We start from the raw sequence: 22618 nt of genomic DNA, 5'->3' as shown, positions 1-22618 counted from the left end.
ATGGAAAATCTGTCAAGTGGAGGTTTGAAGCCAGGAGGATCAAAGAAGAGCGACCGGCAGCAACCTTGTGTTTCAGGTTTATATTCTTTATTTATCGCATGTACATTGCTGTGTCATTGCATTAATAACCAACGCAACCTAAGGATGTGCTGGGGACAGCCGCCAGTGCTGCCACACATCCCAGCACCAACATATCATGTCCACAAGTGCCTTTGAGGAAGACGATTGAGGATTTAGACCCAGTGATCATGAAGGACTAGGAGACCTCGGGTTTCTCAAGCGCTGTAGGCGCAGCCTGGATGGGAATTGACCGCTGCATTCGAGCAGGCTTCATCATCCTGTTACGAACCCCGTAACTGGGTCACTTACCAGCAAAGATAGAGAGGTCCACTGAAGTCTGATGGTACTATTTTTAAATGTTTTTATTTTTAAAGGGGCACAAAAGTAAGGTTAATACAAACATTCAGATAATATACGTCGTTAATACTCAATCTAAAGCGCGGGTATAGTAGTAATCAACAATAAGAAGTAGCTCTATCGTTTGTCTAGGGGTAAAAATATTGTCCGATGGAAATATAAAAGTCTCGCCAGTTCATGGAGGCTTTTAGCCGTTTCAGGGACCGCTGGGTGTTCACGGGTTGGAGAGAGAAAATAAACTGGCCAGCCTTCTGGACTCAAAAGCGTTGAATCGGGAACGTGAGTTCCCCGTTGTCAGTTCGGAATCCTTTTTGGGGTTATCAGCCACGCGTGTCACAAGCTAGGGGAACCGAATCACAAGTGACTCTCGAACAGCTTCCCTTCCTTACGGGAGCGATGAGCGATGGTGTCTCCGTCTGGTGCGTCGCTGGAGTACCGCCTCCTGCAGTCTCCTTTTTATCATGGCTGGCAGATTTGTAAATGTCAATCAAGGTAGGGTGATTCAATCTCCACACCACATTGCTCGAGGGTGTCCATGTCCCTGATAGCTGGCACGTACTATAGAGTTGCAATTCACACAGGTGCCTCTACGAACAATGGTCAAATCCGTTGCATTGTCTCTCATTTCCTGGGTCCAAGACCCGAATTAATAGCGATCTTGCGATTCTCCAGAAGGAGGGGGCTGGTCCCGTACCCTTCGGCCCCTCAGAGCCATGGTACATTCATAACAATCCAAACAGTGTCAAGCTTTCCTCAGTGCAGAGCTCCAGGCAAGTGGACAGTGCTCCTCATCACTACTGATGGTGCCTTGTGGATGGGGAGAAGCTCTGGTTGCTCAGGAGGTGAGTCACTCACTGTGGGACTCCCACCCTCAGACCTGCTCTTCTGGCAACTGGCACATTTGAGTTTCCGATTTCCACCCCCCCCCCCCACACCACTACCCTCACACTGACCCAAACCCCACCCCTCAGCTCCATAAGACAGAGTTAGGCCATTCAGCCCATTGAGTCTGCTCCACTATTCAATCATGGCTGATTTATTTTCCCTCTCATCCATTGTCATGCGTTCTCCCTGTAACCTTTGACGGTACATCCTCATCCCTCACCTCTCTGATTCCTCACCCATCCCAGACTCTTCATCCCACCCCAACTCCTCTCTCCCCAACTCCTCACCTCTTCCCAACTCATCACTCCTCTCCAACTCTTCATCTCAACTCCTCACCTCTCCCAAGCTCATTACCCTTCTGATTCCTCACCCTTCCCTGACTCAGCACCACTCCCAGACTCCTCACCTCTTCCCGACTCCTCACCTCTTTCCAACTCATCACTCCTCTCCAACTCCTCACCCCTCCCCAACTCCTCATCCCTCCCTGACTCTTCACCCTACCCAGGTCATCACCCCAACTGTACCAGTTACCCATCAGTCCAATCTCACACTAGCCAAGTCACACCCTCCACCAGTACCTCTTCACCCCTCTCCCACTCCCATCAGTGATAATCCTATCCCCACACTCACCTGCTCATGGTGCCCCCACTGCCCACCATGGCGTCTGCGCTGGGGATGTGGGGACTGCAGGACCTCGGGTTACAGGAGACATGGGAAGGAAGAGCCGGTGGTGAGGGGGTGCTGAGAAGGGTTCAGTGGATGGGGAGGGGAGATGCATCTGATTCTGAGGCAAACGTCTGCCTTGCTGCCTTGGGCTTGTCACACCTTGCCCGGTGGTACCAGTTGGGCTGGGCGCTGTAGCAGGCATTGAAGCTTTCGAGGCAGCGGAAGCAGAAGCGGTTGGTGCAGTTCCTGCAGGTGACGTACTTGCAGCCTCCGCTGTGTGCTACCAGGGCCTTGCATTGTGGGCAGGCCCGAATGGAGGGGCAGCCGTTCACCGTCAGGGCAGGGTTCAAAATCTCCTCACAGCACTGGAGCAGGGCCACAATGTGGCAAGATTCGTTTGCACAGCTGTCCCCTTGCCACGAGCCTCCCTTCCACTTCCTCAGGCAAGCCCAGCAGAACTGGAAGGCCTCCCCCTTCGTCTCCGAGCAGAATGGACACTTCATGCAGAGGTTCGTCAGGTCCAGCCTCTGCAGTAGGGATTTGCAACCCGGGCACTGTGAGAGCAAGAGATGATGTTGCATAAGAACATGAGATCTAGGAGCAGGAGTCGGCCATTTGGCCCATCAAGCCTGCTCCACCTTTCAATAAGATGGTTCAATGGTTCCATTTTAATATCAGAAAATGTATACAGTATACAACCTGAAATTCTTACTCTTCACAGACATTCATGAAAAAGAAAAAACCCAAAGAATGAATGACAGAAAAACGTTAGAACCCCAGTGGCTGGTCTGGCCACCTACATGCCTTATCCCATAACCATCCATTCCCCCTTTATACAAAAATCTAACTAACTGCATCTTAAATATGTTTAACGAGGAAGCATCCACTCCCTCTCTGGGCAGAGAATTCCACATGTTCACTATTCTTTGGGAAAAGCAGTTCAAGGATCAAGAATCAATCTTATTCACCATCAATTGGGATGGTATTAGGAATTTGCTGTGGTGTGTTGGTGTGAAAGCAACACCATTCAACAATTATAAAGAATTATATAAAAATAAAGTTGGTGGTGTAATGTACAGATTGTAATGTCAAAACAGCAAGCTGTTGGACTCCCCTCTCTGTGGCAGGAGTGATGCTTCTCCCTCCCTCACCAGTGAGGGATATTGAACTGCTGGGGTTTCTGATGGACTCTAAGTGATGGTCTCTTTGCTGTTACTTGCTTGGTGGGTGGTGGTGGGGGGTGCTGAGGCTTTCTGCTGGAATAAGTGGGGAGGTGGGGAGCACTGATGCTTCGCTGCTGCTTGTCCGTGGAAGGAAAGAGGGGCTCTAACACTTTTCTGTCATTCGTTCTTCAGGTCTTTTTCTGCTTTGTGGATAGAAACATAGAAAACCTACAGCACAATACAGGCCCTTCAGCCCTCAAAGCTGTGCTGAACATGAGAAATTACCTCAGGTTACCCATACCCTCTATTTTTCTGAGCTCCATATACCTATCCAAAAGTCTCTTAAAAGACCCTATCGTATCCGCCTCCACCACCGCCGCTGGCAGCCCATTCCACGCACTCACCACTCTCTGAGTAAAGAACTCACCCCTGATATCTCCTCTGCACCTACTTCCATGCATCTTAAAACTGTGCCCTCTCGTGCTAGCCATTTCAGCCCTGGGGAAAAGCCTCTGACTATCCACACGATCAATACCTCTCATCATCTTCTACACCTCTATCAGGTCACCTCTCATCCTCCAAGGAGAAAAGTCCAAGTTCACTCAACTCATTCTCATAAGGCATGCTCCCCAATCCAGGCAACATCCTTGTAAATCTCCTCTGCACCCTTTCTATGGTTTCTACATCCTTCCTGTAGTGAGGCAACCAGAACTGAGCACAGTATTCCAAGTGGGGTCTGACCAGGGTCCTATATAGCTGCAACATTACCTCTCGGCTCCTAAACTCAATCCCATGATTGATGAAGGCTAATGCACCGTATGCTTTTTTAACTACTGAGTCAACCTGCACAGTAGCCTTAATTGTCCTGTGGACTCGGACCCCAATATCCCTCTGATCCTCCACACTGCCAAGAGTCTTACCATTAATACTATATTCTGTCATCATATTTGACCTACCAAAATGAACCACCTCACACTTATCTGGATGGAATGCCATCTGCCACTTCTCAGCCCAGTTCTGCATCCTATCAATGTCCCACTGTAACCTCTGACAGCCCTCCACACTGTCCACAACACCTCCAACCTTTGTGTCATCAGCAAATTTACTAACCCATCCCTCCACTTCTTCATCCAGGTCATCTATAAAAATCACGAAGATTAGGGGTCCCAGAACAGATCCCTGAGGCACTCCACTGGTGACTGAACTGCATGCAGAATATGACCCGTCTACAACCACTCTTTGCCTTCTGTGGGCGAGCCAGTTCTGGATCCACAAAGCAATTTCCCCTTGGATCCCACGCCTCCTTACTTTCTCAATAAGCCTGGCATGGGGTACCTTATCAAATGTCTTGCTGAAATCCATATACACTACATCTATATCTACTGCTCTACCAGATGTCTGTGAAGAGTAAGAATTTCAGGTTGTTTATCATATGTATTCTTTGACATTAAATGGAACCACCGAACCTTTGAAAATATGCATAAATACAAAAATACCAGCAGGTGGGATGAATAAGAGTGAAGGAAATGTCTCCGATGGGTTGAAACCAATAGATTTTTCCTCATCAAAATCTGGTTTATTCTCACTGACATATGTTGTGAACTTTGTTGTTTTTATGCATGTAATACATAAACTATACTACAAGTTATAATAAGATGTTTTTAAGTGTAAGAAGAGAGCAAAATGGTGAGGCAGTATTCATGAGACCATTCAGAAATCTGACACTGGAGGGGAAGAAGCTGTTCCTAAAACATTGAGGTTGGGTCTTGAGGCTCCTGTACCTCCTCACTGGGAGAAGGGCATGTCCTGGGAGGTTCATGTCTTTGGTAATGGATGCTGCCTTTTTGAGGCACTGCTTTCAAAGATGTCCTCGATGTTGGGAGATTAGAGCCCATGATTAAGCTAGCAGAGTCTACAACCCGTAATCTCCATCCTAAATCTACTCCCCTGAACCTTGAGGATATGTCCCATAGTATAGTCTCACCTACCAGTGAAAGCAACTTCTGTAAATGTGTAGTGAAGGGATGCATCACAGCCTGATATGGAAACACCAATCCCTTTGAACGGATAAAAAGTCGTGGTCCAGTACATCGAGAGTAAAGCCCTCCCATCTATTGAGTACATCTATGTGAAACACTGTCACAGGAAAGCAGCATCAATCCCCACCACCCAGGTCATGCTGTTCTCACTGCTGCCATCAGGTAGGATCTTCAGGGCTCACACCACCAGGTTCTAGAACAGTTACTACTCCTCAACCTTCAAGCTCTTGAACAAGTGGGAATAACTGCACTCAACTTCACTTGCCCCATCTTTGTAATGTTCCTACAATCAATGGACTCACTCTCAAGGACCCTTCATCTCATGTTCTCATTATTTATTGCTAATTATTTGGTTGTTGTGTTTGCACTCTGGTTGAACGCCCTAGTTGGGCAGTCTTTCATTGAACCTGTTATAGAATTAGTATTCTATAGATTTGTTGAGTAAGCCCACAAGAAAGTGAATCTCAGGGTTATATGTGGTGACATATATGTTCTTTGATAATAAAATTTACTTTGATCTTAGAACTTCTGAACTTTCCTGCCTCTATCTTATCCATTCCTTCCATAATTTTATTTGTTTCTATAAGATTCCCTTTCATTCTTCTGAATTCCAGTGAGTATAGTACCAGGCAACTCAATCTCTCCTCATGGGCTAATCCCCTCCATCTTCATAATCAACCCGCTAAACCTCCTTTGCACTGCCTCCAAAACCAGTCTATCTTTCCTCAAGTAAGGAGACCAGAACTGGATGCAGTACTCCAGCTGCGGCCTCACCAGTATCCTGTTCAGTTGCATCGTAACCTCCCTGCTCTTTTGATCAATAAAAATACGAGGCTAGAGGCTAAAATCATCAGCCATTGTCTCTTTTTTTGGTTAAGGCAGGTATAATAATGCCATTTAAAAGGAGCTTGGTAGCACAGAGGTTAGCACGATTCTTTATAGTACAGGTGACCCAGGTTCAATTCCTGCTGCTGCCTGTAAGGAGTTTGTATGTTCTTCCCGTGACCATGTGGGTTTCCTCCCACAGTCCAAAAACATATCAGTTGCTAGATTAATTGGTCATAGAATGGCTCAGAGGGATATGGTGAAACACAGGCAAAATGTGCTAGTGTTGACCCTGGTTGGTGTGAACAAGTTGGGCCAAGGAGTCTGTGTCATGCTGCATGACACTTTAACTCTATAAACAGAAAATACTGTAAAACAGTCGGCAAGTTGGGCATCTGTGGAAAGAGAGAAACAGAGATAATGTTCCAAAAGTAATTTGTCTTGACCATAAAGTAAGAAAACAAGTTAGTGGAAATAATTCAGATAATGTATAGCTTGGGTTGAGTTGTTCTCTGATCTTGGCAATTTATTTGCGAACATTTTATCGCCATGCAGAGACACCATCAGTGCTTTGTTGATTGCAATGTGTCCCCCAGATGCTTGGCCTTTATATACTTTTCAATCAGCTGGTTGGACGTCATTCCAGAAACTCAGTTGTGATGTGGGGAGGAAAATCTTGTCACTGATTGACTGTGGCGATCTCTGTTCATTGTGGTCTGGAATTTTGCCCACATCAGCTCATAAACAGTATCGAGGTCAACGTGTTTGTCAACAGAATTGGTCACAGAAAACCACTCTTCTAGGGATTCCCTTGCATGCCACTTGCGCCATGACGTTCACTGATGCACAGACTAACTTATGCCCCTCCCGATCTTCATGGGTAGAGATGAGGGAGAATTGGTCATGCCGCCTTACAGGCAATTGATGTTCATGGATCCTTGTAGATAGTTTTCTGTTAGACAATGTGATCTACAAATTCCAATGTGGGGACCTCAACAAATATTACGTCAGCCAAACTGGGAGAAAACCACCCACAAGGACAGTTGATAGAGAAGTCTATAAAGGCCAAGCATTTGGAAGACACACTACAATCAACAGCGCACTGATGGCGTCTCCTTGCTTGGTGACGAAATGTTTGCAAGTAAATTGTCAAGATCAGAGATCAATTCAACACAAAACAAGTTCGTTTTCAGAGAGGCTCGGGTGGGACAAATAGTACAAAGGAAAATAGGGTGAGACTAAAAGAGTTAATGTAGTTGTTTCTTAGTTTGTATTTGTGTTTCAAATATGGGATCATAGTCTATCTTCTTATTTGTATCCCTCTATTTTCTGGGTGTGTCCCAGCTATTTGCAACACCTAACTCAGACAAGGAGTTCAGCAAAGTTGTATTATATTTAATCTTGTTTGGGTCACGCTGGGGTGAGTTGGTAAGTTTGCAGATGACACGAAGGTTGGAGATAGTGTTAAGGTTGTCATGGGTTACAACAGGATATAAATAGGAAGCAGAGCTGCATGAAGAATTGGCAAGGATCATTTTGCATTTTCCCCTCCCCCTCCTACTTTCAAATCTCTTACTATCTTTCCTTTCAGTTAGTCCTGACGAAGGGTCTCAGCCCGAAACGTTGACAGTGTTTCTCCCTATAGATGCTGCCTAGCCTGCTGCATTCCACCAGCATTTTGTGTGTGTTGCTTGTTAAGAAGGCTTATGGTTAAGAAGGTCTTCATTATTTGGGAGGGCTGTAAGGTAATGTAAATCAGTAAATCTGGTTAGACCACATTTAAAGCAATGTGTTCCGTTGTATTCACCTCATTTTAAGCAGGATGTGGAAGCTTTAGAGAGGGTGCAGAGGAGATTTATCAGAATACTGCCTGGATTAGAGAGTATGTCGTATGAGGATAGGTTGAGTGAGCCAGGGTATTTTTAGCTGGAGTGAAGGAGGATGAGAGGTAATTCGATAAAGGTGTACAAGATGGTAAGAGTGGACAGTTGGCACCTTTTTCGCAAGGAGGCAATGGCTAATATGAGAGGGCGTAATCTTAAGGTGACTGGAGGGAAGTATAGGGGAATGTCAGAGGTAAGTTTTTTCCACAGTGATAAATGCGTCAAATGTGTTGGGGTGACGATAGAGACAGATACATTAGAGGCATTTATGTGACTCTTAGACAGGCATATTATTCAAAGAAGAATGGAAGGCTTGATGGGAAGGAAGAAGTAGATCTCAGAGTAGGTTAGAAGGTCAGCACAACATCGTGCACTGAAGGGTCTGGTACTATGTTCTATGTATGATAAGCCAAATGGCCTATTTCTACACTGTACGTGACAATGTCCCCATTGAACCTGCCTCTCAATGTGCTATTACCTTCTTGTAAGTGTCAGTAATTCTACTCATCATCTGTGAAAGCTTCTTCTCGTAGAGAAGCTGGTCCCTCTTTGTCAGTAAATGAAGAGACCGCACCTCCTGCCATGCCCAGACCTGCCCGCACTTTGGGCAAGTGATGTCGGTTTCTCCCTGCGGAGAGAGAGAGACAGAGTAGTGAGTCTTAGGGGAGTCTCTGATGAGCAAATCCTCGCCCACGGCCACTCCATAGCATCCAACCACAACAACAAAACACTGCATTTGTATAGTGCTTTTAATGCCATGAAACATCTCATGTTCCCTTGCAGAACCTGCCCCTACATTCAGTCAGTCATCATTTATTTATTTATTTGGTTATTTGTTGATTGATTGAGATGCACCGAGGAATAAACCCTCCCTGCCCTTCAAGCTGTGCCGCCCAGCAGTTCTCCGATTGAACCCTGGCCTAATCACGGGACAATTTACAATGACCAAATAATCTACCAGCCGGTAGTGGGAGGAAACTGGATAAAATCCACGCTTACAGGCAGAGGTGGGAGTTAAACCTGTACTGTAAAACACCGTGTAAAACTCCACACTACCATGCCAAAGTTGATGGGGCAGGTGCTCAAAGTGGTGCATTTAAGTGAGGAAGGGAGGTTGAGAGTTTCTAGGAAGGAATTGCTGAGCTCAAGGCCCGGGCAGTGTTGATTAAATTCAGGAGATCCAGAAGAATCTGGAACTGAGGGGTACAGAGATCCCGGGAGGTCTGCAGGGTGTTGGGTAGCTGGAAACGGGGTGGAGGTAGCTGCTGGGCACATACAAGTCAATGGAGAATTTCAAAATTGAGATGATTTTCAACCATGCTTCGGTGATAAAGAAATGGGTGATAGTGAATTTTAAAACCTGTAGATCTGGAAATCTGAAATAAAAACAGAAAATTTTCTAAAACTACTCAGCAGGTCAGAGAACATCTGTGGAGCAAGATACAGGGTGAGAGTTGGGGTTAAGGTTAGAGAAGGATGAATGGGAATTTTAGAAATTTCCCTCTGTAGAGAGAAAATACATAGTTAAGCAACACACACAAAATGCTAGAGGAACAGCAGATCAGACAGCATCTATGGAAATGAATAAACAGTCGATGTTTAAGGCTGAGACCTTTTGTCAGGACTGGAAAGAAAGGGAGAAGTCAGAGTAAGAAGGTGGAGGGATAGGAAGAAGAAGTACAAAGTGGCAGGTGACAGGTGAAAACAGGAGACGGGGAGGGTGTGAAATAAAGAGCTGGGAAGTTGATTGGTGAAAGAGATAACGGGCTGGAGAAGAGGGAATCTGACAGGAGAGGACAGAAGACCATGGAAGAAAGAGAAGGGAGAGGAGAATCTGAGGAAAGTAATAGCCGGGTAAGAAGAGGTGAGAGGAAAACGAGAATGGGGAATAGTGAAGGAGAGGAGGAGAGGCAATTACCAGAAGCTTGAGAAATTAATGTTCACGCCATCAGGTTGGAGGCTACCCTGATGGAATACAAGATGTTGTTTCTCCAACCTGAATGTGGCCTCATCATGGCAGTAGAGGAGGACATGGACTGACGTGTTGGAATGGGAATGGAAAGCATAATTGAAATGTGTGGCCACCAGAACATCCCGCTTTTTGTGGCAGACGGAGCGTAGGTGCTCAGCGAAGCAGTCTCCCAATCTATGTTAGATCTCATGACACAGGAGGCCACACCGGAAGCACCAGATACAGTATATGACCCCAACAGACTCACAGGTGAAATGTTGCATCATCTGGAAGGACCGTTTGGGGCCCTGAATGGTAATGAGGAAGGAGGTGTAGGAGCAGGCGTGGCCCTTATTCTGCTTGCAAGGATAAGCGCGAGGAAGGAAATCGGTGGGGAGGAACGAGTGGACAAGGAAGTTGCATAGGGAGTGATCCCTACAGAAAGCAGAAATGGGGAGGCTGTAGGGAAAGATGTGCTTGGTGGTGGGATGCGGAGGTTACGGATAATTATGTGCTGGATGCGGAGGCCTGTGGGGTGGTAGGTGACCTGGTTAGAGTTGGGTTCGAGTTAGAGATGTGTTGGTAGTTTCCTTTTGGCTTTCATTATTGTCAGTCACGCAAGTCCCAGTAGTGATGTCCAGTCGTGGGGACAATTGCGTACAGAAATTAAAGGACCAGAAATGAGAGATGACCTACCGTTGCCAGACGGCTTTTCACATTTTGCCTTAACTGTCTTGACCAATGGAAGTGTTCACACAGGGTCCTCGTCTGTTGAATGCCTGTCGAACAGAAAACATTTTATATTCCAACATTTTTCTCTCTTTTTGCATTGGGAACATCAAAAGCAACAACTTGCACTTACATAGCATGCACTACGTTGTAAGAACATCCTAGGAGGTAAAGATGGTCATTAAATAGATGACTACCCTAAATCTTGGTCCAAAAAAAAATCAGGTCAGAAAGACACAGGAGGGAGGTTTGGGATAGAGTTCTAGAGCTTGTTCAAGTTCAGGGTTAATTATATTTCAACCATACATAAATACCCATGAATACAGCCAAACAAAACAGCATTACTTTGGGGCCAAGGTGTAAGACATAGTACCAACAGTTACAAACAGCACAAGGACACGTATCATATTTAAGCTAGCAAGCACCTATAAGATATCAGAAAAATCCAGTCACACAGAAATATATAGAGTTCAAGACCCTGAGTCCATGAATGTTTCAGCAGACTGCAGTGGAATACAATACAGCTTATCTTCTGCCAAATGAACCCTAGGGAACAGCACTGACTCCAACTGGGACATCGTACCACAGCACCTCCAGTAGCGTGCACTGACTCTGACGATTCTCTCCTGAGCAGCTGTAAACAGGCGACGCCGCGGTTAGAGGCCTAATTCTCACAAAGACCAAAGCCACACAGCTCCCCTGCCACTCGCCAGTAAATCACTGAATGTGACGTGCAGAATTCCAGATTAACTATGTCCAGCAGGGTCATGCAATCACAAGAAAGCTGACTAAGACGGTCACTCACTGTTTAACTTCATACTGCCTTCACACACCCACCCGTCTGATGCTGCTCTCTTGCAGGCAGCAGCATGATCCACACCAAGTCCAGCTCCTTCAATTTCTCCACCAACGGGCAACTTGCTGGTGGGGTAAACCTGCAGTACTTATAGTTTTTAATGTCCAGCAAGGTCTTGTGATGGTGCCTGTGTACACTCCCTCGGTCGACATCTTCTGAACAGGCCACAGAACTACTTACTTCACTTCTTTTATGTCTTTCACATCTGTTTTTTTTCATCTTGAACGTGCTTTGGGAGCCTGTGATTTGTAGTTTGGAGATTGTCTGAATGATCCATCACTTTGCTGCCTCTGAGAGGATTCCAGGGGGCAATGTTCAACTCCGTTTCACCAACTAAAGCTTCGGTTGCTCGCCGACTAAAGCGACGAGAGAGATTGAAACATCGAGGCGAATGTGGAAGGTGAGCTGGTGGGATTGCTCTGCCGGAGAGGGCAGACTGGATGATCTGCCGCTGAGCCCGGTGGTTGTTACCGAGGCTTTTTCTGTGTTTTCGATATGGATATGGCTGTGGACTATGGACTTCTTTTCAGTCTTATTGTTTTTTTATATTCTGTGTTTTTCACCTGATCTTTCTTGTTTTTTTTTGTATGGGGGTGATTTGAGGATTGAAGATCATGTTGCTGTTCTTTTTTTCTGTCTGGAGAAGAATAGCTTCAGAGTTGTATGCTTTGATAATAAGTGAACTATTTGATCATGAAAACTATATTTAAAAAGGACAATAACACCTTTGGTTAACCCTGTAAAAGGCACTACAATCGATCGCGCCACCATCTTAGCATAGGGATCTAGGCAAGCTCTACAGTCCTCAGGGTTGGTAGCACAACTAGCTCCCGGCCAAGTCAATTTTCAGTTGCATTGTGATGGAATAAACAGTACCATATGATGAAATTTTGAGGGATTGAACTTCAAATACCACTGAGAAAGTCCTCATGGTGCTTCCGAAGTCAGCGGCTCTTCTTTCGTGTTTACTCTTATGTATAGGCAACACTGCAGGCAACTTCTCAAATCTGGGCCACAGTGTCACGAGTGGTGGGAAGCTGCCACTGTGACATAGCGAAATGAAATGGGGAACGTTGACATAGCTGATAAAGGGTAAATGCAAAAGTGAGCAGAGGAAATGTTTCTAGAGAAGTCTAAGGCTCAATATCCTAGTTAAAGACATGGATTCCTATTGTGGAGTGATTGAACTTGAATGTGCCTTGGAGACCAGAAATAATAATAATAAATAAATAAATACCAAGAAAATGAGATGAAGAGTCGTTGAAAGTGGTTGGGGGAACATCTCAGTGATGGGGCAAGTGAAGTTATCCCCTTTGGTTCAAGAGCCTGATAGCTGAGGGGTAATACCTGTTCCTGAACCTGGTGGTGTGAGTCCTGAGGCTTCTGTACCTTCTTCTAGGGACTTAAAGACAGATATGAGACTTTTATTGTTGAGGTGTTGCCCAATTGATAACAGATATTATCATCTGGGGTATTGTGTCACAAACTTCTGCTCTATGAGCATTATTAACTCTTGTCACAATACTTGGAAACACTTTTGTATTTATCATTGTCAGTTGCTATGTCAACATTCCCTATTTAATTTTGCTGTAAGACCATAAGACATTATGGTCTCTGAATTAGGCCATTCAGCCCATCAAGTCTGCTCCAGCATTCCATCATGGCTGATCCCAGATCCCACTCACCTGCCTTCTATCCATATCCTTTGACTCCCTGACTGATCAGGAAACTATCAACTTCCACCATTATATACTCACAGACTTGGCCTCCACCGCAGTCTGTGGCAGAGCATTCCACAGATTCACTACTCTCTGGCTAAAAAAATTCTTTTTTATCCCTGTTCTAAAAGGTCGCCCCTCAGTTTTGAGGCTGTGGCCTCTGGATACCCCCACCATAGGAAACATCCTCCCCACATCCACCCTATCTAGTCCTATCAACATTCCGAAAGGATTCAGCGAGATCTCCACACATTCTTCTAAACTCCAGTGAGTACTGGTCCAGAGTTGCTAAATGCTCATCATATGTTAACCCCTTCATTTCTGGAATCATCCTCATGAACCTCCATTGGACTCTCTCCAATAACAACACATCAGGCCAAAACTGTTGACTATACTCCAAGTGCGGCCTGACTAGTGTCTTATAAATGCCCAGCTTTATCTCCTAGCTTCCTCTGATCCCATGTCACCTCTTTCCAAAGATGTAATTCCATCTCTTACCAACAGAACCACACCACCACCCATGCCTTTGATGTTAAGCTCCCAACTATGGCCTTCTTTCAGCCATAACTCAGTGATACACACAAATGCATACTGGCTAATCTCTAATTGCGCCACGAGTTCATCCACCTTATTCCAAATGCTGTTTGCATTTAAATACAGTACCTTCAGTCCTGCATCCTTCACCCTTTTGAATTTTGCCTCTGTGGCACAATTTAACTCTTTGCTTTGTCTGCATTTGTACCCAATCATTGCCTTGTCCTTCCTTACACCCATGTTACACCCATCATCTAATTGTAAACCTGCTGGCTCATCCTCAGCTCTATCTTACTGTTTGCCATCCCCCTGCCATATTAGTTTAAATCGCTCCCAACAACTCTAGTAAACCTGCCCGCAAGAATATGTCAACTATCACAACGTAGTTGCACTCTCCCGTCATTTGCTGGCACTGTGGGATATAACCTGCAATCAGAGTCAGAATCAGGTTTAAAATCACCGGCATATGTTGTGAAATTTGTTGTCTTTGCAGCAGCAGTACAATGCAATACATAATAATTGGGAAAAACAGAATACAGTAAATATATATCTAACATAGATTATTTAAATAAGCAGTGCAAAAATGAAAATGAAGTAGTGAAGTGGTGTTCATGGGCTCAATGTCCATTCAGAAATCGGATGACAGAGGGGACGAAGCTGTTCCTGAATCATTGAGTGTGTGTCTTCAGGCTCCTGTACCTCCTCCCTGATGGCAGCAATGAGAGAAAGGCACGACCTGGGTGGTGGGGGCCCTTAATGATGGATGTTGCCTTTTTGAGGGATCATTCCTTGAAGATGTCCTGGATACTATGGAGGCTAGTGCCCATGATGGAGCTGACTGAGTTTACAACTCTCTGTAGCCTATTTTGATCCTGCACAGTAGCCGCCACCCCCCATACCAGATGGTGATGCAGCCAGTTAGAACGCTCTCCATGCTATATCAATAGAAATTTTCGAGCTTGTTTTTGGAGACATGCCAAATCTTCTCAAACTCCTAATGAAATATAGCCGCTGTGGTGAAGTCTTTGTAGCTGCACCAATATGTTGGGTCCGCTTACATCCTCAGAGATACTGACACCCAGGAATTTAAAATTGCTCACTCTTGACACTTCTAATCCCTCGATGAGGACTGGTGTGTGTTCCCTCAACTTACCTTTTCTGAAGTCCACAATCAGCTCTTTGGTCTTACTGATGTTGAGTGCAAGGTTGTTGCTATGACACCACTCAACTAGCTGCTGTAGGCCCTCTCGTCACCATCTGAAATTCTGCCAACAATAGCTGTATCGTCAACAAGTTTATAGATGCCACTTGAGCTGTGCCTAGCCACACAGAGAGAGTGGGGAATTGGACTAAACACACTGTTGCCCCATTAAATCTGAACATCAAAGTCTCCGTCGTTACAATGATTGTCAACAACTCTGCAAGAACTGAGCAGCATTTGGAGGCAAATACTTCAGAAATTTAGTCACAGCTTTTTTATTCAATACAGGTACTCCTGCTATAGCATACGTTTCCATCACAACACACTTGATGTATTAGTGAACACTATGCATATTAGGCTGACAGAATTAGTTATAACTTGAATTCCGTGGGAAACTAGAGTTACTTTGGAAATTCAAAATCAGAATCAGGTCTATTTTCACTGACATACGGATGTCATGAAATTTGTTGTTTTGTGGCAGCAGTACGTTATAACACATAAAAATTACTGTAAGTTACAAAAATAAATTGTGCAAAAGACATAAATGAGGTAGTACTCATGGATTCATGGACCATTCAGAAATCTGACGCCTGGGGGGGGGGGGGGGGGGAGGAGAAGTTACCAGCGTGCTTTCTCTGTGATTGCATCAATATTTTGGGCTCAGAATAGATCCTCTGAAATGTTGACACCCAGAATCTTGAAACTGCTCACCATTTCAATCTGCTGACCCCTCCCTGAGGGCTGGTGTGTGTTCTTCCCACTTCCCCTTCTGAAGTCAACATGTAAGAGTGATGAAGATGAGTGCTTGTTACGTCGCTGGCATTTAGGGCAGAGATGAAGGTCCTCCATCTCTGTCCATCTTCTCCAAGGTGTGGTTCAGAGTCCTTATTTCTGCTCCTACGGTATGGCGCAAAGTTACCTAATAGCCTCCTCTCGGTTTTCACTACTGTCAGCCACACAAGTCCCGGGTGGAAATTCAGGAATACAGGTATAGAAAGATTCTTCAGAGTCAGAATCAGAATTAGGTTTATTATCACCGGCATGTGACGTGAAATTTGTCAACTTAGCAGCAGTAGTTCAATGCAAACATAATATAGAAGAGAGAAATCAATCAATCAATCAATTACACTCTACATATATTGAATAGATTAAAAAAGTGCAAAAAACAGAAATATTGTATATTTAAAAAGTGATGCAGTGTCCAAAGGTTCAATGTCCATTTCGGAATCGGATGGCAGAGGGGAAGAAGCTGTTCCTGAATCACTGAGTGTGTGCCTTCAGGCTTCTGTACCTCCTCCCTGATGGTAACAGTGAGAAAAGGGCATGCCCTGGGTGCTGGAGGTCCTTAATAATGGATGCTGCCTTTCTGAGACACGGCTCCCTGAAGATGTCCTGGGTTCTTTGTAGGCTGGTACCTAAGATGGAGCTGACTAGATTTACAACCTCCTGCAGCTTCTTTCAGTCCTGTGCAGTAGCCACACCACCCCCCCCCCCCCCCCACCCACCATACCAGAGTGTGATGCAGCCTGTCAGAATGCTCTACACAGTATACTCTATATCGATATGTTGGGACCAGGTTAGATCCTCAGAGATCTTGACACTCAGGAACTTGAAACTGCTCACTCTCTCCACTTCTGATCCATCCTCGATTTGACCAAACCCCACCCCTCTGTTTATCTCTGAATTTCTTAAGTGACACTAATGTGCCTCTTTCTCAACTACTTCCTCTGACAGTTTGTTCCATTCAGATCACACTGCTGCCTGCAAGGAGTTTGTACGCTCTCCCCGTGACCGTGAGTTTCCTCCAGGAGCTCCAGTTTCCTCCCACAATCCAAAGATGTACTAGTTGGTAGGTTAATTGGTCATTTGTAAATTATTCCATGATTGAGCTAGGATTAAATCGAGGGACTGCTGGGCAGTGCAGCTCAGAGTAGGAAGGGCCCATTCTCTCTATAGAGAAGTTATTTCTCAGGTCCCTTTCAAACCTTTCTCCTCTCACCCTGAAACTTTGCCCCTATCACAGGGAAATGTCTATTACCATCCACCTTATCCCTGCCTATTTTTAGACATTTCTGTAAGTTTGCCCCCTCATTCGTCTACATGCCAAGCAATAAAAACCAACCTCTCTCTTTACTTCAGATTCTCTAGTCCTGGCAACTCATAAATCTTCACAGCAGTCTTGGCAATATCTTCGTCACCACAGAACAACCAGTATGGTACAACTGAAAAACACCTCAATATGGAGTTGATTCCATTCCCAACCATTTCCAGGTCAAGTCATACCAGTTGTGCACTTTAACTGGGTTATCCTATTGTCCTCGGAGCCCTCGCATTATCTTTGCGTCAGTGGCCCACATGATGATATCCCTTAGGAGCATTGCAGGAAATTGTGGAGAGGAATAAACAGTCACCGTTTGGGCTGAGACCCTTCATTAGAGCTGGACAGGAAGTGGGAAGAAGCCAGAGCCTCGTCCACCTTGTACAAGTAGCCAGCTTGTACAACTTCTATTCCTAACCATCCACCCACATTCATACTCTGGCTTCTGCCTTCTTCCTTTCCGGTCCTGATGAAGAATCTCAGCCTGAAACATTGACTGCTTACTCATCTCCATAGATGCTGCCTGACCTCCAACATTTTGTGTATGTTGCTCAAGACTTGAAGATCATTAAGTCCCCATCACCCAGGGCATGCCTCCTTCTCATCAGGGAAGAGGTGCAGGAACCTGAAAACACTCACTCAATGATTCAGCACCAACTCCTTCCCATCTACCATCCGATTCCTCGATGCACAATGAATTCATGAACACTACCTCACTATTTTCCTTATCTTTTTGGCACTAATGTTTTAATTTTTAACAACCTACTTCATATCGTAATTTATATTTTTACTATTATATATTGCAGTGTACTGCTGCTGCGAAGCAATGGATTTCACAACATGTGCCAGTGATATCAAACCTGATTCTGATTCTCCTTCCTGGCCAGAGTCACAGGGAAGTACAGCACAGAAACAGGCCCTTTGGCAAAACCACTTAAACTGCCTGCTCCCATTGAACTACTTCGGGACCTTATCCCGACTGTTCATGTACCTATCCAAACTTCCTTAAACATCAAAATCAAGCTTGCATGCACCACTTGTAGAACACCTCGGAACAGTCGGACAGAGTGAACAGTCCTCCTGACTTGTATACGACAGACTGCTGTCCAACTATCACAATTTCATCATCCCTTATTTCCTGTCAAGAGTAGGAAAACCCCCAGGTGTTTTTTATTTCTCCCACAACCTCTCTCAATGAATATGCCCTTCCTGGTTTAAATGAACTAATCAGGCTTTAAACTTAGTCTCTTCCTGATTACTCAAACACAATAGTTGCATTCCTAAGGATCATCATTATTATGAGTCATATGACATTGAACAATCATGGTATTTCCATGATTATGACGGTTCTTGGCTATTTTTTTCTACAGAAGTGATTTTCCATTGTCTTCTGGGCAGTGTCTTTACAAGACGGGTGACCCCAGCCACTATCAATACTCCTCAGAGATTGGATGCCTGGTGGCAGTGGTCACATAACCAGGACTTATGGTATATACCAGCTACTCATTATTCCATCCACTCATAGGACCATCATGGCTTCACATGAGTCAGGGTGGGGGTGGGGGGCTAAGCAGGTGCTACACCTTGCCTAAGGGTGACCTACAGGCTAGTGGAGGGAAGGAACTTCTTACACCTCCTTTGGTAGAGATGTATCTTTACACTGTCACCTAAATTTCCTAAGAAACCTTGCATGATGGAATTTGATCTGTTTTAACAGATCACGTCTAGTTGACTTCAAAGCACAGATTTGAATAGGATTTCCTAATCATGGTGTGTTATAATCAATAAATTCTATGTTTTGCAAATACAGTCTGCCCTCCTTATCCACGGGGGATTGGTTCCAGGACCTCCACGGATACCAAAAAACGCGGATGCTCAAGTCCCTTATATAAAGTGGCATAGTATTTGCATATAACCTATACACGTCCTCCCGTATACTTTAAACCATCTCTAGATTACTTATAATACCTAATACAATGTAAGTGCTATGTAAATAGTTGTTATACTGTAATGTTTAGGGAATATTGACAAGGAAAAAAACTGTACATGTTCCTCTCGCTCACAACACAAGCAGCAAACGAACAAGACGCGAGGCGAACAATGATCAAACGAGTAAAACTTTTAATCATCTCTAGATTACAGAATTTATAACACCTAATACAATGGAAATGCTACGTAAATAGTTGTTACACTGTCTTGTTTAGGGAATATTGACAAGAAAAAAAACTGCATGTTCCTCTCGCTCACAACACAAGCAGCAAATGAACGAGACGCGAGGCAAACAATGATCAAACAACGAGTAAAACTGGTAATACCTGTAGTTGTTACGCCATCCCTTACTAGCCTTAAACTCTTTTCTCTCGCTCTCATCAACCCCGTCACAGTAGTGCTCATAGGGACTAAGAGCTTTTTCACGTATAATTTGGCCATCGACAGGGATACGCTTCTGCGACATGTCCTGTAGCCACACACGTAATGCTTTCTCAGTCTTCGCAAGCACTTTATCATGAACCAGTGAGACCATTTTTGCCATTGTAGGGGCAGCACTAACACTTCCACGAATTTCAGCTTCTTTCTGCTTTATTGTGCGAATGTTCGATTCGTTCTTACCGACCTTGCGGCCCACCTCGGAAAGCGACATGCCACTTTTCAAAAGATCTAATATTTCTACCTTCTCGGCGAGAGATAGCACTTAACACTCCCTCTTAGCCTTTGAGGAATTGCTTTGACCACCTAATTGCTTGTTAGGAGCCATTAGTTTTTCACAGGAACAAAGTAGCGAACGAATGAGACGCGAGGCGAACAATGCTTGAACAACAAGTGCTGGAAGAGCACTTCCGGGTTTTCTGGATTCGCGGTTGGTTGAATTCGCGCATGCGGAACTCGCGGATAAGGAAGGGCTGACTGTGGTATTCCCTAGTCCAGGGGTGGCAGACCTTTTTGAGAATATGTGCCCAATTTGGTGATAATCTTCTTTAAAAAATCTATGCATTGCCATAATAATTTTCTTTTCTGGAAAAGTGTTCATAACGAAAGGAGCATACTTTAGCCATGATTCTTTCACAAATTCACCATCACCAAGTCATTTGCTGCCTCATTTGGCAGTAAAGATTATCATTATGTATCTTCTATATGATAGGTGAAATTTAAAGAATGGAAGGGTGGCTCTGCATGCTATATTTCAACAAAATTTTTGTGTGTGCCATCTTGGGCTTGCCACCCCTGTCCTAATCCATCAATTGTGCTATAACCACACTGTAATCTGGAAATACAGGACATGACTCAATGGAAGTTTGAAGAACAGCACCTCGTCTTCTGCCTGAGCACATTACAGCCTTCCAGAGTCAATGAATTAAACAACGGTCCTCACGGACTATAGGCTTGTAAAAGCTTTCTCACCACCAGTCTCCTCAAGGGTGACTGAGGATGACGAGCATTAAATCCCCATGTGCTGGTATTGGAATCATCCACAAATGTCTGAAGCTTCTACTTGACCATCCCCCGACAGCAACCAATTGGAGCACAGGTCATTGGAAGCTCACTAACACAACAGAAAGCAATCTCACACACATGAACACGTGAAAGCTCAACACATTTAACCATGGTTACTGTGTTGTTATAAGCACACCCACTAACACGCATGACAGAATGAGTCAATTGCAAACTGATCGTTTTCTCTCCTTACATAAGCACTTACTCTCCACCCACCGGAAAAAGCAGGATATTCTGGTAGCCACTCATTTCAATTCTACTTCCCATTCCAACATGCCAGTCCACGGCCTCCTCTACTGCACTGATGAGGCCACACTCAGGTTTGAGGAGTAACACCTTATTTTCTGTCTGGCTAGTCTCCAACCTGATGGTATGAACATTGATACCTTGAACTTCTGGTAATTTCCCCCTCCCCCACTCTCCTTCACCATGCCCCATCCCTGTTTCCTTTTCTCAGCTTATCTCCTTACCTCCTTAGCTCATCACCTCCCTCGGGTTCTCCTCCACCCTTCCCTTTCTTCCATGGTCTTCTAACCTCTCCTATCAGATTCCACCTTCTCCAGCCCATTTCTGTACCTCTTTCACCAAACTACATCCCAGCTCTTTATTTTATCCCCTCCCCCGGTTTCACCTATCACCTGCCTCCTTGCCCTTCTTCCTCCCCTTCTCCCACCTTCTTACTCTGACTTCTCTTTCTCGATGAAGAGTCTTGGCCCAAAACATCGACTGTTTACTCTTTTCTACAGATGCTGAGTTCCTCCAGCACTTTGTGTGTGTTGCTTTTTCTCCCCTTTCTGTTGACCACTCAAGCAGGAAGTCCAAAGTTAGCTTTAACATGCTCTGAGGCCTGGTGGATTTGGATCAGGGCAGTGATATCCCTCATCAAAGGCAGCCATGACCGGTTATTCATGGATTGAAGGATCTTCCCTGACTCCACACCACAACACTCCCAAGATTTCTGCACTCCTCCAATTCCGGATTCTTGGACATTCCTGATTTTAAATCAGCCCACCACTGCCTTCCTGTCAGAACTTGAAACTCCCGAATTCATTCTCTACCCCTCTCTGCCTCCCTGTCCCTTTATCCTGCTTTTAAACCTTCTTCAGCTCTTACAAAGCTGCAGTAACTCACTTTCGGCTCAGGGATGTAAAAGTCGCATAAAACAGCAAAACCGAACTAGGAACTTCGCTTCTGCTGGGATTGGATTGGCAGATTGGAAAGCCACATACCTGTAGCCGACACAGCATTATGAGTGACACGGAGTTCCATTTCACAGTACTAGGACCGAGCTGTTTAACCTCCAACAGGCTTCAGCCTCCCTTTTAAGGAGCCTTTGGTTTCACTTTTACTTTTGCCATTGGTATCATGCCAGATTCGGTGATGAATTTCAAACTGAGCAAGAATTAAAGGCAAACCTGACAGTTCCCTACCTTCTGAAGCAAAAGCCTGTGAGGCTTCAGATCCCAACTCGGAGATTTCAGTGCAGAAACTGAGATGAAACGGGTGTTGTGCTGAAAGGGATGTGCCTTTCAGATGAAATGTCAAAGTACTTGCTTGTGTGCACTTCCTGCTCTCGTGATGAACCAGCTGGTCTCCAGAGATTATGACAATGTGTACAAGATGTCCCTGGGCAATGTGTCAGTATTTACAGTGGGACCCCGGTGAGTGTGTCAGTGTTTATAGGGGGTCCCAGGGAGTGGGTCAAGATTTACAGGGATCCTGGGGAATGTGTCAGTATTTACAAGAGGTCTCAGTGAGTGTGTCAGTATTTACAGGGGGTTCCCATGGAGTGTGTCAGTATTTACAGGGGTTCCCGGGTAGTGTGTCTGTATTTACAGGGGGTCCCGGGGAGTGTGTCAGTATTTACAGGGGTCCCGGGGAGTGTGTCTGTATTTACAGGGGGTCCCAGGGAGTGTGTCAGTATTTACAGGGGGTCCCAGGGAGTGTGTCAGTATTTACAGGGGTCCTGGGGAGTGTGTCTGTATTTACAAGGGGTCCCGGGGAGTGTGTCAGTATTTACAGGGGTCCCGGGGAGTGTGTCTGTATTTACAGGGGGTCCCGGGGAGTGTGTCAGTATTTACAGGGGGTCCCGGGGAGTGTGTCAGTATTTACAGGGGGTCCTGGGGAGTGTGTCAGTATTTACAGGGGTCCCGGGGAGTGT

At 45.1% G+C, this 22618-nt stretch overlaps 1 protein-coding gene across 1 annotated transcript; it reads right to left on the bottom strand.

Annotated features, from left to right (window-relative positions):
* Positions 1-1381: 1381 nt before the first annotated feature.
* LOC140729268 (E3 ubiquitin-protein ligase RNF217-like) lies at positions 1382-21840 on the bottom strand. The gene is made up of 4 exons (XM_073048849.1): positions 21687-21840; positions 10526-10608; positions 8357-8506; positions 1382-2522 (listed from the first exon to the last, which is right to left on the bottom strand). Exons 1-4 carry the CDS (start codon positions 21724-21726, stop codon positions 2055-2057), a joined length of 741 nt encoding a protein of 246 aa, XP_072904950.1. The 5' UTR covers positions 21727-21840; the 3' UTR covers positions 1382-2054.
* Between the last annotated feature and the right edge of the window lie 778 nt (positions 21841-22618).

Source organism: Hemitrygon akajei, chromosome 6, assembly GCF_048418815.1.
Source record: "Hemitrygon akajei chromosome 6, sHemAka1.3, whole genome shotgun sequence".
Classification (NCBI taxonomy): domain Eukaryota; kingdom Metazoa; phylum Chordata; class Chondrichthyes; order Myliobatiformes; family Dasyatidae; genus Hemitrygon; species Hemitrygon akajei.
Note: the sequence above shows the minus strand (reverse complement) of the source record. Positions and strands in the feature narration are given on the sequence as shown.

Coding starts and splice junctions, on each gene's coding strand:
- LOC140729268 (XM_073048849.1), bottom strand. CDS start 21,726: ATGGAACTCCGTGTCACTCATAATGCTGTGTCGGCTACAG. Junction 10,609..21,686: donor TAATGCTGTGTCGGCTACAG/GTATGTGGCTTT, acceptor TCTGTTCGACAG/GCATTCAACAGACGAGGACC. Junction 2,523..8,356: donor TTACTGACACTTACAAGAAG/GTAATAGCACAT, acceptor TTGCTCTCACAG/TGCCCGGGTTGCAAATCCCT.